This window comes from Terrapene carolina, unplaced genomic scaffold (assembly GCF_002925995.2).
Source record: "Terrapene carolina triunguis isolate 2854851 unplaced genomic scaffold, T_m_triunguis-2.0 Scaffold131, whole genome shotgun sequence".
Taxonomy (NCBI): domain Eukaryota; kingdom Metazoa; phylum Chordata; order Testudines; family Emydidae; genus Terrapene; species Terrapene triunguis.
The window spans coordinates 23,321,470-23,336,579 of NW_020664482.1; the positions used below are offsets into that span (position 1 = coordinate 23,321,470).

Consider the following 15,110-nt stretch of genomic DNA (forward strand, 5'->3'; position numbering starts at 1 on the left):
CCAGATCAGCTTTGGAGAAAAAAACACCATCAGGGAATTCTCTATAACCAATATAAAGATTTAGGAAGCCAGAGACACTTATGAGGGTCGGACAAAATCACTTATGAGGGTAGGATGCTGCGGTGATGGGCCCTCGAGATAGCTAGGTGGATAATACAAGGCATGACTCTTTCCACTATGTCCTTCTCAACCCCAGCTCTCACTGATGCATGGGTCATTTCATCCTGACACACCTCATCCAGCACAGAGCATCGCTGTAGGGTGCCAGGCTGCCTGCCCCGATTCCAGGGCCGGCTCCAGCTTTTTTGCCGCCCCAAGCAGCGCAGTGGGAAAAAAAAAAAAGGTAAAGCCGCGATCGGCAGCACTTCGGCAGCAGCTCTGCTGCACCGCTTCATTCTTCGGCAGTAATTCAGCGGCAGGTCCTTCGCTCCGAGAGGGACTCGCCGCCGAAGACCTGGACGTGCCGCCCCTTTCCATTCGCCGCCCCGAGCACCTGCTTCCTTGTCTGGTGCATGGAGCCGGCCCTGCCCGATTCCAAGGCCTCCCCACTTTCTCTGCTCTCCCCTGGGGGCCACTCGGACCCCAGGTAGATTGCAGGCCCCTCACTGCTGTATACCAAGTGGGAAGAGTGTGCATGGGGAGGAGTGAGCTGCCTTTCCCTCTCGGGCAGGCAGGAGCATCCAGCTGGCTTGTGAGCTGCAAATGGCCCTATAGAGGTAGGGCCCTGAGTATCCCGGATTAGAGTGTGGGACCCAAGGGTACCTTGCATTGCATGAGCCTATAGACAGCTTCCCTGCAGACCCTCCATGCGGGGATCGTGCCCCTGAATGGGTGTGTGGGGGGAAAGGGGCTTAATGCCAGAGACTGAGAACTCTCCTTTGTGAGGGTGCGTGTGGCCCTTTAAGAGGCGAGGCTCTGCGCTGTGTCCCCTTCCCCACCCCGAGTCGGCTGCGTCTGTCCCTTTAAATCTCGGCTGTTATACCTGCGGCCCCTCTGGTGGCTGGGTCCGGCGTTGCCATGGATACTCAGGCGAATGACGCCATCTTCACGCGCGCTGCGCGGGCCGATGAGGCGGTGAATCCGTCTCCACGTCGCATCAGCCGCAGCCGGGGTAGCGGGGCCAAGATGGCGGAGGCAGAAGAGAGCAGGGCTGGGGGAGCTGCGAAGCCGCTGGTGAGAAAGGGGCGGCGGCCCGGTCCCAGACCCGGGGTGTATGGGGGAGACCCAGCACCGTCGCGCCTGGAGCTGGAAAGGGGGCGCGCCCGGACTCCTGGGTTCTGTTCCTGGCTGGGGTGTGGGGTTCAGCTCAGCGGCTGAGCTGAGGGGAGGGTCTAGAGGTTGTGGGTGGCTCATGGAGTCCTGGGCTTGGGGAAAAGAGGAGCCCAGTGGTTCGAATGGGGCAGGTTTATTTCCTATCTATGCCACTGACTTTCTGTGAGACCTTGGGAAAGCCACTTCGCTTTTCTGTGCTTCAGTTTCTTCACCTGTAACTTGGAGACAGTTGCACTAACTCAGGGGGATGAGGAGGAAGGCTTAAATAATTGCCACTCCCCCCTCCCCTGGTAGATGTTAGAGTCAAGCACAACAATAGTATTATTCTAGAAACTTTCCTCTGTCCCTTTGTAGGTCCCTTTGTAGGTCCTCCTGAACAGGGTTCCCTTCAGCGCAGACCAGGCTACTCTTTATTTGCTTGCATCACTCAGCAACAAAAATCCTGTTACAGCTGTTGGTGGTGGAGAAATAAATGTATTATTCACTACATACACTTCATTTGGTGCTTCATCTATGTAGTTTATACTGGGGATATGGATATGTGTATATTCACTTTAGAGTGGTCCTTGCTTTCATGCTGTGCTTAAATGTATTGCTGTCATTATTATAAAATTATGTAGCATCATCAATGTACACAGCTCTTTACAGGACATAGACAAGTCTTGTAGCCTGACCTAGAGAGCTTACAATGTAAATAAGGACAAACACAAGTCATAAGGTAGCAGGGGAGGGAGTACTTGGGGTTTATTGACAAGGAGAAGAAAATAACCTTTGCTTGTATTTATGGTCCCTCCTGCTCACACATTGTGGCTTGCCTCTTAGTTGTGAATTGTTTGAAATAGAGAGGCTGCTACTAGAATACAAATTACTTTACAAAGAGAATATTTAAATAAGTTAGATTGTTCATTACTCTCTTTATACTCTGCAGAAAAAGTCCTAGGCAAACATCAGCTATTTTCTGTGTTTAAAAAAAAAAACTTCAAAAAAATGATTAGTTTGCAGGTCTCTCAGATGTGTCAATATCAGAAGATATTCCAGTGGAAGGGGAGATCACAGTTCCTGTTGGATCTCACTCTCCTGATGAAGACTACTCCACATTGGATGAACCAGTTAAGGATACTATTGTGAGTTTATATCCCTTCCTTACTGCAGTGGTTTTCAGCCAGTGGTCTGTGGACCCGTGTGGGTCCTCAGCCTATGTCTAAAATTTCCAAAGGGATCCGCACTTCCATTTGAAATTTTTTGGGGTCTGCAAATGAAAAAAGGCTGAAAACAACTGCTTTACTGTATCTGTGATAACACATGAAGTTTTTCTGATCTCTTGGGCCAAATACAACAAGAAATGTTGGTTTTCTTGCTTTGTAATTGGTTGTAAATTTTAAAATTCAAAATTTTACAAAACAAAAACTCCTTTGGGCAAGGAATCTGAATTACAAACATCAAAATCCTCAGATTTGTTCTCTGTGACCCACTAAATTTCTGTAGTTGCCAGGGCATCAAGCAGGGGTGGGGAATTAGCCAGACAACGAAATCTCCTCTTCTTGGAGCAGCAAACAAATAACATTATTAGCTGGGTGTTATGAAAAGAGGAATCTAGCTGATTTCATGCACTGGGACTCATTATGCTGTGAATCTAATTTTTATACTATTATAATGCATGCTATAAAAAGCATCTGACCCAAATATCTCTTGATTTAATATCAGTGATATGTTATGATTTGTAGCTTGCAAAAATGTTTCCCCCTTCATTTTGTTAACACTTTAATACCCGTGAAATGGTGTACTAGAGATGTCACTTGTGTGTTTCAGATGCGAGATCTAAAGGCAGTTGGAAAGAAATTTGTGCATGTCATGTATCCCAAAAAGAGCAGCGCGCTCCTCAGAGACTGTACGTATCAAATTTTCTAAATCTTGGGAAGACCAACATTACAAGACAAATATTCCTAAAAGCCACTGCATGGGTTGGACAAAGTCTTTGCTTTAATGAAATATCTGGAAAATAGAATAGCCATATGATGTTTCTCTGCAAGATACAGAATAACAAAAACAAATGAGGCAGTTGTGTGAAGAGGCAGAACAACAGACATCTCTTTAAAGTGAACTGTTTATCAGAATGAGTCCAGACGTTCTTAATTTGAATGCATCTTTATATACAGTATATGACCCCAGATGTTAGCTATGACAATTATGGGATTGGAAACTGGAAAAGGGATACACTGGGCTGTTTTAATACTCTTTTTTTTTTGCTAGAGAGATACTGTTCTGAACATCAGTATCTGATGTAATTCTGTTTCTTTCTCTACAGGGGATCTTTGGGGTCCTTTGGTGCTGTGTGTGTCACTTGCACTGTAAGTATCTGTTCTCTTTCTATGTGCGAATGGCGGAGGGAATTTCTGACATGTCGTGGTCAGGTTACTCTAGTGCTTAGGCTGGTATGCTACAGATATTAATGGTGAAACTTATATGAGCAATTGACTCTCTAAAACCCTAAACTTATTAAGGGCATCTCTTTTTATCTGGGATTTTAGGGTAAATGTAGGTAATAAATTATTCCTGTCTAGCCCTGCTATCTTGGGGATAAATTGTATCGAAAACTACAGAGGTCCTGGTAATTCTTGATTTTTAGTGTGTACAGTAAGTATTCTTTCGGCTAAATGTTCTGCATTTCATATGCGTTATCCAGAAAGAAAAATGCAAGCTTTGTTGCTCATCCATAGTGAGACACTCGTGATATGAAAACTCTGGGCTTATTGTTTTTTGTTGCCCATTTGTCATTTCAAAATCCAACTGAGGGCAGTTTCCAAAGCAAACTTGTGCTACTGAAAGTCTGCTAAATTATTATTTTGCTGCATAATTGTAAAGCATGAAAGCCTTAATCTCTTCTTTTGACTGTTAAAATGTTGTTAGCATGGTTGGATCAGGAGGCAATATCCCATAGGGCAAGTTTATATATTAGAATAAGTTTCTATTTGCACTTTGCACAACATGGTCGAGTTATAGAACCCACAGGCAGTCTGTTTTGAATCTGTATGGGGATATGAAAAGACAAACAAGAGCAAGGCTTTGATTCTACAGGTTAAAATAACACCATCCTTAACTTTTGCAGCAATGAGTTGATGGTCCATAAGGCATAACTGTTAAGATACTAGTCTAAAAAAACCTAGTTACTATATCACTTTTCCTTTTACATATACAGCTGCAGTACTAAGTCGTCCATGAGTTGTACTAATGGTCTGGAAGCTATAGCTATCGACTGTTCCCCTTTTCACCTGACCAATGTTGTCTGTTGGAAAAAACAAACAAATCCACCACGGGGATAATTGACTTTTTATCTATGGTAAAATAAATGTGCACGTACATAAAAATTGTATATAGTTGACTGTCTTCCTCCATCCATTTAACTTGTCATCTTGGCTGTAATTTTTTCAGGGCATGGACTACGTATGTGTTAGGCATACAACACAATGTGGCCCCAATCTGTATTAGGCCGTCTGTGTTCTACTGCAGAATACATGTTTAATATAGCAATACTCTAAGGGTATGTCTACTCTACCCGCTGGATGGGCGGGCAGCGATCAATCCAGCGGGAGTCGATTTGTCTAGTCTAGACGCGCTAAATCGACTCCCGAGCGCTCTCCCGTCGACTCCTGTACTCCACCGCCGTGAGAGGCGCAAGCAGAGTCGATGGGGGAGCGGCAGCAGTTGACTCACCGCGGTGAAGACACCACCGTAAGTTGATCTAAGACGTTGACTTCAGCTACGTTATTCATGTAGCTGAAGTTGCGTAACTTAGATCGATTCCCTCCTCCCCCCCCCCCCCGTAGACCAGGGCTAAGAATACATCACTTAGCATTTCATATTTGCAAAGTATTGTGAACACTAATTACTACTTTCCTCATTCCAATGAGGTAGGAATTCAATGAATACCCCCAAAAGTAAGTTATTTTAAATGATCTGAAGGCATATGGAACTAAAAGATGTGTACCAGATGCTATCTTCAGTATATTCCCCACCAGATTATAACTATGTTGAAAGAGCATCATCAACTTGACATCTAGTAATATTGAAAGTAGTTTTGACGTTACTATTTATATTGCAGTGGCACCTAGAAGCCTCAACCAGATTGGGACCCCCTTGTGATAGGCACTGTACAACATAGTAAAAGGCACTGTTCAGAACGAGGCCCTTCAAATTTTTCAGAAGTCCCTGGTTCAATACCTGGTGACAGCCAAAATGGTGGTGGTTACCTGTCTTCCATCTCTGACCTCTCCTTTTTATCTTTAGATCCAGGTTCAATTCCTTGCTTTGCTTGTGTGACCTTGGGCATGTCACTTAGTTTCTGTATCTCACTTCCCCGCCTTAAGATAGTTAATAGTATTTCACTACTTTGCAGGAATGTTGTGAGGATAAATACATTAAAGATTGTAAGGTGCTTGGATACTAAAGTAATAGGGACCATATATGTACTTTAGATTCTCATTTACACTAAGGCATCCTTATGCTGCCAGAACAGTGTAATAAGACCTTTGTGAGCCTCATTCCCATTACACTAGTTACACCTGCTCCTGAGTCTCCCTGGCCAATTTGTTTTTTTTTTTTTTTTTTTTGCACTCTCCTATTTTTTTTTTTTTTTTTTTTAAGTGGTCATGTGAATGATCTACATCAACTGCACAAAGTAAAGAAACTGTGGAGCAAATTAACTAACTAATTTTTCTCATCTTTCAGTTGTAGTAATTTTGGATATTACATGTAACAGTTGTAGATAAAATCTTTTAGAGAAGTGATTTTTTTAAAATGGCATACCTTTCAATTAGGTCACCTTTGTTTCATCTGTCCAAACCTCACTTTTAGTCCCTCATATTGTGGTTCAGTGGATAGAGCTCAGGACTCCAAATCAGGAGACTTGAGTTCTGTTGCTTGTAATGCTACTGACTCATTGTTTCTCCTTGGGTAAGTCACTTGTAAAATGGGAATAAAGCCTGCCTTTGAAAAGTGCTTGTTTGTCCCATAGATCAAGTCCATTACTACCTCTTTCATACCTTCTTCTATGCTGCCCTTCTGACTTTCCTTAGCTTTGTGCATCAGTCCTGTCTCATTCAAAACCTTTCTTAATGTATGTGTTGATAATCTCTCAAAGTAATCAGTGCATCCAAATCTGTTTAAAAATAAACAAACCCTCCATGCCACTTAAGATATGACCTTCCTTTGACCATCCACTGTTTTATGGCCTCCATCATTGTATTATTGAAGTACCTTTTTTCTGTCTAACTTGCACTATAAACTCCATGGGGCAGGAGTTGTCTTCTTCTCTTTTGTACAGAACTGATCATGCTATCTACTCAAATAATAAAGAGAAATTTGACTCCAACCTACCTGAGAATCATCTCCTCTTAGGCTTAATACAGATGTTAGAAATAAAAAATGAAATATAGTTACTGCTGTGTGTTCATCTAGTATTTTGCTCTATTCTCTGCCTCAGGATGCTTCAGGGAGGGTCCGCAGACAGTAAAGAAGATGGAGGTCCCCAGTTTGCCGAGGTCTTTGTTATCATCTGGTTTGGAGCAGTTGTCATTACACTAAACTCAAAACTGCTTGGAGGAACCATGTGAGTATACATGTGAACAATAGCAATGAAAATGCTCCAATGTGTGGAATAACATTTTTGTTACTCAGACACAACTTCCTTGTCTTTCTTCCTCCATCTCCCTTTGCCCCCTTCTAGATCTTTTTTTCAGAGCCTTTGTGTCCTGGGTTACTGTGTCCTGCCTCTGACAGTGGCTATGCTCGTGTGCAGGCTGGTACTACTAGCAAGCTCGGGGACTGTCAGCTTCATTGTGCGACTTGTTGTAGTGATGGCTATGTTTGGCTGGTCAACACTAGGTAAGGAAGTTTTAGCAACAAAACTGTATCATGGATGCAAAAGAATGAAGAGTTTAGTGATTTTGCTGTTAAGAAAGGTGGGTCTGCCAGGCAGTCTGCTGGTAGCATGGGTCAAGAAGAGATCATGGTTTGGGCTCTCCAAGTTGGTGAGGTTTTGTGGAAGCAGCACTCTCAGCCCTTGGGGTGAAAGAGTCTGCCCTTCCCCATGCCCCAGCTGATGCTCCTGGTCATAGCCATGTTGACAGACTCACATTTGCTCTGCAGTTAGCATTTCTTGCCTGGAGGAAGGGTTGCTATAATATGTTGCTTTTGAAGAAGAGAAAAACAGTATATTACACCAACATAGGAGTATTGGGAACTTTATTTCCTGGCCTATGTTAAATACCACTGGAAAACACTTATGTAATGTAAACATTTTTGCACTATTTCTGCTAGTCTTATTTTGAAAATATGTCACTTGGCATGTAACATCCTCCAAATGTTTCCTTTCCAGCTGATAAAGGAAGACATACAAGTAGTGAGGGGGAGAAATGTCTTTAGCAGAAAATGTGGGAGTCTTTACTTTATTATAGCTTTTCCTTTCACCTTTAAATGTACAGGAGACCCTAATTTAGAAGCATTTACTGGTTTCTGATTCAGTTTGAAAATCTTTTAGCTTTGTGCACATTTCAAGTGTGTGTTCTCTCTTTGTCACCAGCATCCACAGCCTTTCTGGCAGACAGCCAGCCTCCAAATCGCAAAGCTCTTGTTGTTTACCCCATCTTCCTCTTCTACTTTGTTATCAGCTGGATGATTCTCACCTTTACACCTCAGTGATTGAGGGATCAACAGAGACTGCACAACACAGAACTGGAAGTTTCCATAAGTGCTGCTGTTAATTTGTGGGCTTTATCTCCAATTTATAGCTATTGCATACTGTAAAAAAAGCAGGCTATGGGTTAAAGCCAGAGAGCTGAAGCATTCATCATTTCTCAGAATGAGATATACAAGGAGCCAGTTGCTCGAAAGATACAGAAATCCAGCTACTGAATTTTATTTAATCCTGCTGTTTAGTATAAATAAAAAATGCCCAGTCTGAGAAGAGACTCATTCATCTGAGGAATGCAGATGAGAAAAGGAAGTTTGTGAGAATGGAGAGGATACAATCCTATCTTGGAACTTCAAGAAGATTGATAACTGAAGACTAGGTAATAACTATCTGACTTAGCAGAATTCCAGTTCATGCTTCGAGTTCTCTTTAAAATTGAATATTGCCCTATGACTAATAGAACACATTTTCTGACCCATACTGGGTAGGGAAGAAGGGTATCTAAATCCTGTCTTTCTCCTAGATGTGCAAAGAGGTGAAATCTATACAAGGTGCATCGCAGGGGCAATAATATTTCCTTTTCAGATCAAATTTCAGGTCTCAGCAAAAATATGCATGTTTGCTCCATGCTTTTCTTCATCAGAGCATGTCTGAAGGGAGCTGTTTCTGTTCACACTGATGCAAACTGCTCTTGTGCACTTACGCACTTCAGTCATTTCATGTGTGTTGGGAACAGTTCACAAGCTAAATGTCTCAAATACTAGTGTGACACTAACTGATCCATACAATTTCATGAGGAGATGGTGTTTGCACTGGACACTTACAAATTCCCCTTTGGTAACCCAAGATCAGAATGTCAAAGTCCAGAGGAAGGCTTCAGATTCTATACTTTGAAGGTGATGGCACTGATTGCCCAGCTATCACTCTGCAACTTTTGAACAGAGAATCTGGCAGTTGAAGAGCAGTGTACCATCGCTGCAATGAATTCCTACTGAGTGAACTGAACTTTTGGTACTTGAGACGTTTGCCCATTAGCATACAAAACAAGGACTCAAACCTGTTATAATATTTAGGACAGAGGAATGAATTAAATGGTCCATAAGTGAAGGTGTTGGCCGTTCTGAACTAGTATGGGGATGTGGTGCTTAGAGTGACATATTTGGTTGTTTAGAGGGGTGGCACTTCCACGTAAATGTTAGCATTTGTACATATGGCTCCTGCATAGGTACTCTTTGAGGTTATTTGTGTTATATAGTAAGCAACACACAAGAAGAGCTGCAGAACATCAAAACTTGGGGTTGAGGGTAAGGGGGAGAAAGTTGCTGTTCAAATATATAGTTAACTCTAAAGATGAACATAATTTCATGCTTTCTCATGTACTAGTAGATTGAAAATAATCCTGAAATTGACTAGTCAGATCCTATTGAGATGTAAATATACTTAGTTTATTTTTAAATGTGAAGTGCAGATCTTTTTCTAAACACTCATATAGACACACGTTTAGGATCCCAAATCACTGACTGACTGTAGATTGTAAGAAATTAATTCAGGTTTGGCAGGCACGAAGGGTGGGGAGAAAACTGATTTAGTTACTCCCTGCAAAGACCTGAATTTAGGCTCCTGCTTCTTCCTGTCTGCAATAGTTGACATCCATGAGTTTGCGGAGCAGACAGCTTCATTTACTGCCTTTCTTACGCTATATTCATTTGCTGCTGAGGGAGGTGTAAGTATTCAGATACTTAATTGTAAAATGCAATGGTGCATTTTTAAGTTCATACTCAAATTGTTACTGTTATGGGATGTGAAATGGCTTTGTATATTTGTTTTTAAAGCTGTGCAGTTCAACTTTTCAGTCCAGTTAAATCAAGTACACTTTATAAGATGTTAAAAACAAATATCTTAGGCAAGTGAAAAAGATAGAAAATCTGTTAGACCATTAAAATTAGACTCTTTGGGCCCAGTTCTTCATTCCCTACTCAAATGAGTACTCTCATCGAGATCAAGGGAATTGTTCATAAGAGTAAGAATTACATAATCAAAACCTAGATGTGCACACTTTCCAGAAAGTCAATCTTTCCTGAAAGATTTGATTCCCTCCCCCCCCCCCCCCCCCCCAAGTGTCTCTTATGATTTAAACTGTCAGGTATGTGAATTTCTTTAAAATAAATAACATTAGAATTTATCAATAGGAGACAGTTGTCAGGAAAGAAGAGTTTTTAATTTAAACTACAAATGTTGTGAGAAGCATGATTTAAAACCCTCCATTCATGCTTTATTTCGTTTACTTCTGAGCTTCAAGGTGGCTTGTTCTATGAGAATTAATATATTGCTCTTAGGTTGTGAATGGCGGAGGAGGATTATTTTTGTTGATTTAATCATTTAAAAGTAGCCATTATAGGGTTTTTAGTCTACAGAGTTTTTAATGTGAAAAGGAGTAGGGGAAAATGTTCTGGTTATACAGTGAAGGTGTAACTTGTGGCTTGTAGCAGTAATGCCTTTAAGCGTGGAAACTGCCCCCTTTCAAAGCAATAAAGTCTACAAATGCAGATACACATGCTTAGAAAGCATAACTCCCTAAAGTCTTTAGCAGTGTACAACAGGATGCAGGTGAGGAACTGTATATATTCTGAAGTTTCATGCTTTCAGTTGAATAAAGCTATATATTTTTTTTTTTTTAAACCATCACTGCTTCTAGTTGCTACAGTTCATTGTCACAGTAAATCCACCCAACTGCACTTACACTGGTATCAACAGGGGAATTTATTTCAAGAATGCAATAAACCCCTTTAAAAATAAATCTCTATACAGCATTATCATCTGTTCTGAAGAAGCTTGTCTGCATATCTGTCTTGGCCTATTAGCTGAAGGAGAAAGGGAAATGTTTGCATTTTTGAAAGTCTAACCCTTTTTGTAAACAAAGCCTTATCTTAGCAAAAAATATGCTGAGAAGGCAAGCAGCCCTGAATATGGGCATCAAGTTGTATGGCTTCACAGTTGCTCCTTTCTGTTAATTTGATTTCAGTTCATAAAAGCTAGAAGCTAAAATTAAGTCTAATTTTCTATGATGCTTGTGAACAGGAAGTTGACTATAGAGCAAAGATATTACTATAGCCTGAGGACTCTCCATCTTAAGAGTTTGATTGTGATGTCTGAAATGTATGTGTTCTGGAGTGACTTATCCAAGACGCACACATTGCTCGTGTTTGCTGTAGTTAAAATACATCTAAAATAGTTATTGGTAACCTGAAGTACCTATTGATAAAATGTTTTCATACTAATGTGTGGACCGGTAAAGAACCAGTCTACAGATGTTCATCTGTCAGATGGAGAGAGAAGATTTGCACTCTTCGTGTATTATTCACAACATGGTATGACTGAAATTTTGTATGTGCAGCAAATCTTCCCTTTGTGAGGTTTGGGGACGCACTTAAAGGGGTACCAGCAACTGAAAAAAATCACACTTCTGTCTGAAGCCTTAACAGCAGGTACAAAGATGGCTGTAGCTGAATAAAATTTGACAGCATTTTGTGTACAGTTAGCTTACTGCTGTTTAAGTTGATTTGTTCCCACAGCATTTGGGTGGAGGTAAAGGATTCAAAAATAGGAAAATGTAACTGTAAAATCACAAACATGGGCAGGTGTAACACCTACACCTCCTTCTAATTTATCTTTAGAAACTGACTAATTCCAGTTGACTATGTTCCTTCAAAATTGCAGCATTTTATGAAGTCCAGGAGTAACATATAATGAGTGGTTCTAAATCTACTCTCAACATGCTGATCTGATTGTAAATCATATACTCATTGCATCTGGCTTATATCTTTGTATTCCTCCAAAAGAATGTGTACAGTTAATCCATATAAGCACAATATTTATTTGTTTGATTTGAGGGTGCATATGGTCACTTACTGTCTTACTTACCAAGAGGAAAAGTGTCTCTTTCCATTTTAAAGTAGGTGCTGGGGAGAGGGGAAGGTCAGGGCATGGGGAGTAGAGTAGACTTTTTGCCTTAATGAAATGTATAATTTTTCTGTAGCGAAAGCAGATGCTCTTCTGATGCATAAACCAGTATTCTTTCCCACTCAAACTTTGATACTTTCACTTGTATGTTCTGAAAACCCCTTTGAATCTGAATTAAGTTTGATCTTCTTTCCGTATACGTACCACACCTGTGAAAAAGAGAACATGTAAATTATTTGTTAAATTTTAAAGTAATAAATTAAAATACCGAAAGGGACATGGAGCGTGTGTGATTTGAAAGTAGTGTATGCACTGTACTGTTGACTGCACTCTAGGATCTATGTTAGCTGGCAGTTCTCCATAATGTTAATATTTTTTTAAATGCAAATTTGGACAATCTTTATTGTAAGCATTATGCAATCTGAGCTACCAGGACCTGGGAACACAGCAGCTACCTATGGGGCCGTGAGCATTCTTATGAAAGGCTCTAAGGAAATCCTATCCAGCCTTTGTCCAAAGGACCATGAGTTTTATGTGGTCTTCAGGGAAGATGGTCTGAATTAAGGAAGGATGGGGAAAGAAGCAGTTCTTCTTTTTCCTTTGGCTTGGGTTTTGTGCTTGTAAAATGCTCCTATGGGTATAAGTAAATGGTGAATTCTGACACGGTAGTATTTTGCACCCAGTTTTCACATGTGTACACACCAAGGTGCAAAGCAGGGGAGAAAGTCCTCGTAGGACTTATCCTATTCACTGTACTAAAAACCTCTGTCTTAGGGGAGGAACACAGCTCCCATTAGGGCACTCTGTTGTTAACACTTCTGTGGGTTTGTTCAATAATTGTACTCTGTCTGATCCTGATCCATACTGGTTCTGTTCCTGCTTAATCTGTGCCCCTCTCACACCTGTCCACTCACATAGGCTTCTTCAGGTGAAAGGGTTACTAAACTTTCAATGTCCCCGAATGCAGCTGGTCATAGTCCCCACCAATACGAACATCAGGAAGCAAAGAACCTAATTTCAGTTATCTAGCAGGAGTAGTTTGCTGTTGTCACTGATTCACTGAAAACATGCCAACACTAATGTGTAGTCTCTCAAGACCTGGTCAATGAGGGAGCTTTTCCACGTATAACTTTTTATCATAACATTGACCCAGTTTGGTACTGTAGAACTCCTGCTTTTTAGTACAGCTTACTAACTGAGCTGCTATTTGGAGTTACCCTCATTTCCAATGAAAGACTTGGGAATAAATTCATCCATATCTGGTTTTAAAAGATTAATGATCTCTTAGATGCACATTTCTATTAGTGATAGTTGTCATGGCATGATTATACAGCCAGGCCATGTTACAAGGCATAGGTAACCCACTCTTCATGCTGAATCTGCTTACTGCATTGATTAGCCCTGTAGCAACGTCCCTTCCAAGCAGATAAAATTGTGTATGGAACTAAATTCCCTTTTTAAGAGCTGTGTTCCTGCAGCCAATGAACTACTTACTTCATGAGGGGCTAACTGTTATTAATGGTCATGCAACACGCAAAAAACATGCATATATGTCTAATCACTACTGTGTTTGAATCCGGTACTGAAGTAGGAGGAAGTAACAATAACAGGTGGTAATAGCAATCGGATGAGGACTTTCAGCTACTACAGACTGGCTTGGATTTGAGCCAGCTACGTAAAGGTGTACTTATATACTCCTGTTTATCCTCAGGTTACAAAGTGCAAATGCTATTCCAAGTACCAGTCACACTTGGTGGGGAGCATCTGGGACTAGGGAAACAACACAATCACATTTTTCACTCTCTAAACATATTACTTCTTGATGTGCTTCCTACTTGCTATGCTGCCATGCCTATATGTGGATTGTCAGTGTTAAATAAGCAGTGGTTAGCTACTTGCCCTCCTAAATGGTGTGTACCAAGCTGTTAATGTCAAATCGGATTTACTTGAAAAATATTCTTGCCCAAATGGCCACAGGAGGGCAGCATTACCTTTGAAAAGAAACTGCTATTTAATTGCCTCAATAAAGAACAGAAATGAATATTTGCATCTATGTGCTTCAAAGTCCCCCTTCACACACCCCCAAGGAAGATTTAAGAAACATGTGTCAGCCTGTTCTTTCATTCCAAGTCTATTTTGTGAGCATAATCTCTGCTGTGAAATGCAGTTCAGAGTTCTGCAATGACCAGCTTGCTCGATTCTGTCATTTGAATGAGTTTGAGTTTCATTGTGTGGATTCCATCAATTTTGCCTCTTCTGTAACTTCATTTATTGTATTTTGAGGGGGGAGTGGAGAGATTTTATTTTAAAAGGAACAGGGTATTTTTAAACAAAATGCTAAGTCACTGGAGGATGATTAAACATGAGTTGTTTTTTTTTTTTTAAATAACAAACATAAGAGATATACAACATCAGATAAAATTGCTTGCAGAAAATCATAGAGATGGAAGAGACTTCTTCCAGTCTTCTCTTCAGTCCTTTAAAGTTCTTAAACACAACAGTTTGCCTTGCTTTTGCAATTTTTGCAGTAATTGCTCACTACTAATGTAATTTTACTCTTGGCAAGTTCTGGTTTGGTGAAAAATTGAGCAAATACTTGAGTTAAAATTATCACCTAAATGCAGTAATTATAAGACACTTTTAGGCTCACAGCATCTTCTGATCAGTATTACATTAGAGTAATTGTGCAATTAGTAGTAAACTTCTGCCCACCTGTCAGCTTTTGCTTAAACAGATTTAAAGATAGGACCATGATTATGGAGTGTTTGCTATTTAGTAGCAAGGTGCTATGTTTTTTTACATATTAGAAAAAGGAATGTTAGCAAGATAAGTCTGTCAAAAGCTTTTTGCTAATGCCTGTATTTGAAATCCATGTTTTTGTGGTTTTTGGAGAGGACAGGGACGGGAAGGGGTAGAGGGAAAAATCCTTGTCTCTAAGCTGAGAAAACTATATTGAGGGTATCTTGATCACAGAGGAATAGATAAATTAGGGCACTAAATCTAACAAAGAATATGTTGGGGGGATTTGATGCCCCCAGGAATTAGGAATAGAATACAGAACCTATTTTCCTAAGAACATAAGAATGGCCATACTGGATCATACCAATGGTCCATCTAGTCCAGTATCCTGTCTTCTGACAGTGGCTGGTGCCAGATGCTTCAGAGGGAATGAACAGAACAGGGAAACTTA

At 40.6% G+C, this 15,110-nt stretch overlaps 1 protein-coding gene across 1 annotated transcript; it reads left to right on the forward strand.

Annotated features, from left to right (window-relative positions):
• Positions 1–1,017: 1,017 nt before the first annotated feature.
• Positions 1,018–9,102, forward strand: YIPF6 (Yip1 domain family member 6). Its single transcript, XM_024197313.3, has 7 exons — positions 1,018–1,173; positions 2,268–2,396; positions 3,082–3,160; positions 3,578–3,620; positions 6,752–6,877; positions 6,995–7,152; positions 7,850–9,102. Exons 1-7 carry the CDS (start codon positions 1,018–1,020, stop codon positions 7,966–7,968), a joined length of 810 nt encoding a protein of 269 aa, XP_024053081.2. The 3' UTR covers positions 7,969–9,102.
• Positions 9,103–15,110: the final 6,008 nt, after the last annotated feature.

Bases quoted from the DNA above. Each gene is read 5' to 3' on its own strand.
- YIPF6 (XM_024197313.3), top strand. From the start codon at position 1,018: ATGGATACTCAGGCGAATGACGCCATCTTCACGCGCGCTGCGCGGGCC. The intron at 1,174-2,267 runs GTGAGAAAGGGG...AAAAATGATTAG, and splicing joins GGGGAGCTGCGAAGCCGCTG to TTTGCAGGTCTCTCAGATGT. The intron at 2,397-3,081 runs GTGAGTTTATAT...TGTGTGTTTCAG, and splicing joins AACCAGTTAAGGATACTATT to ATGCGAGATCTAAAGGCAGT.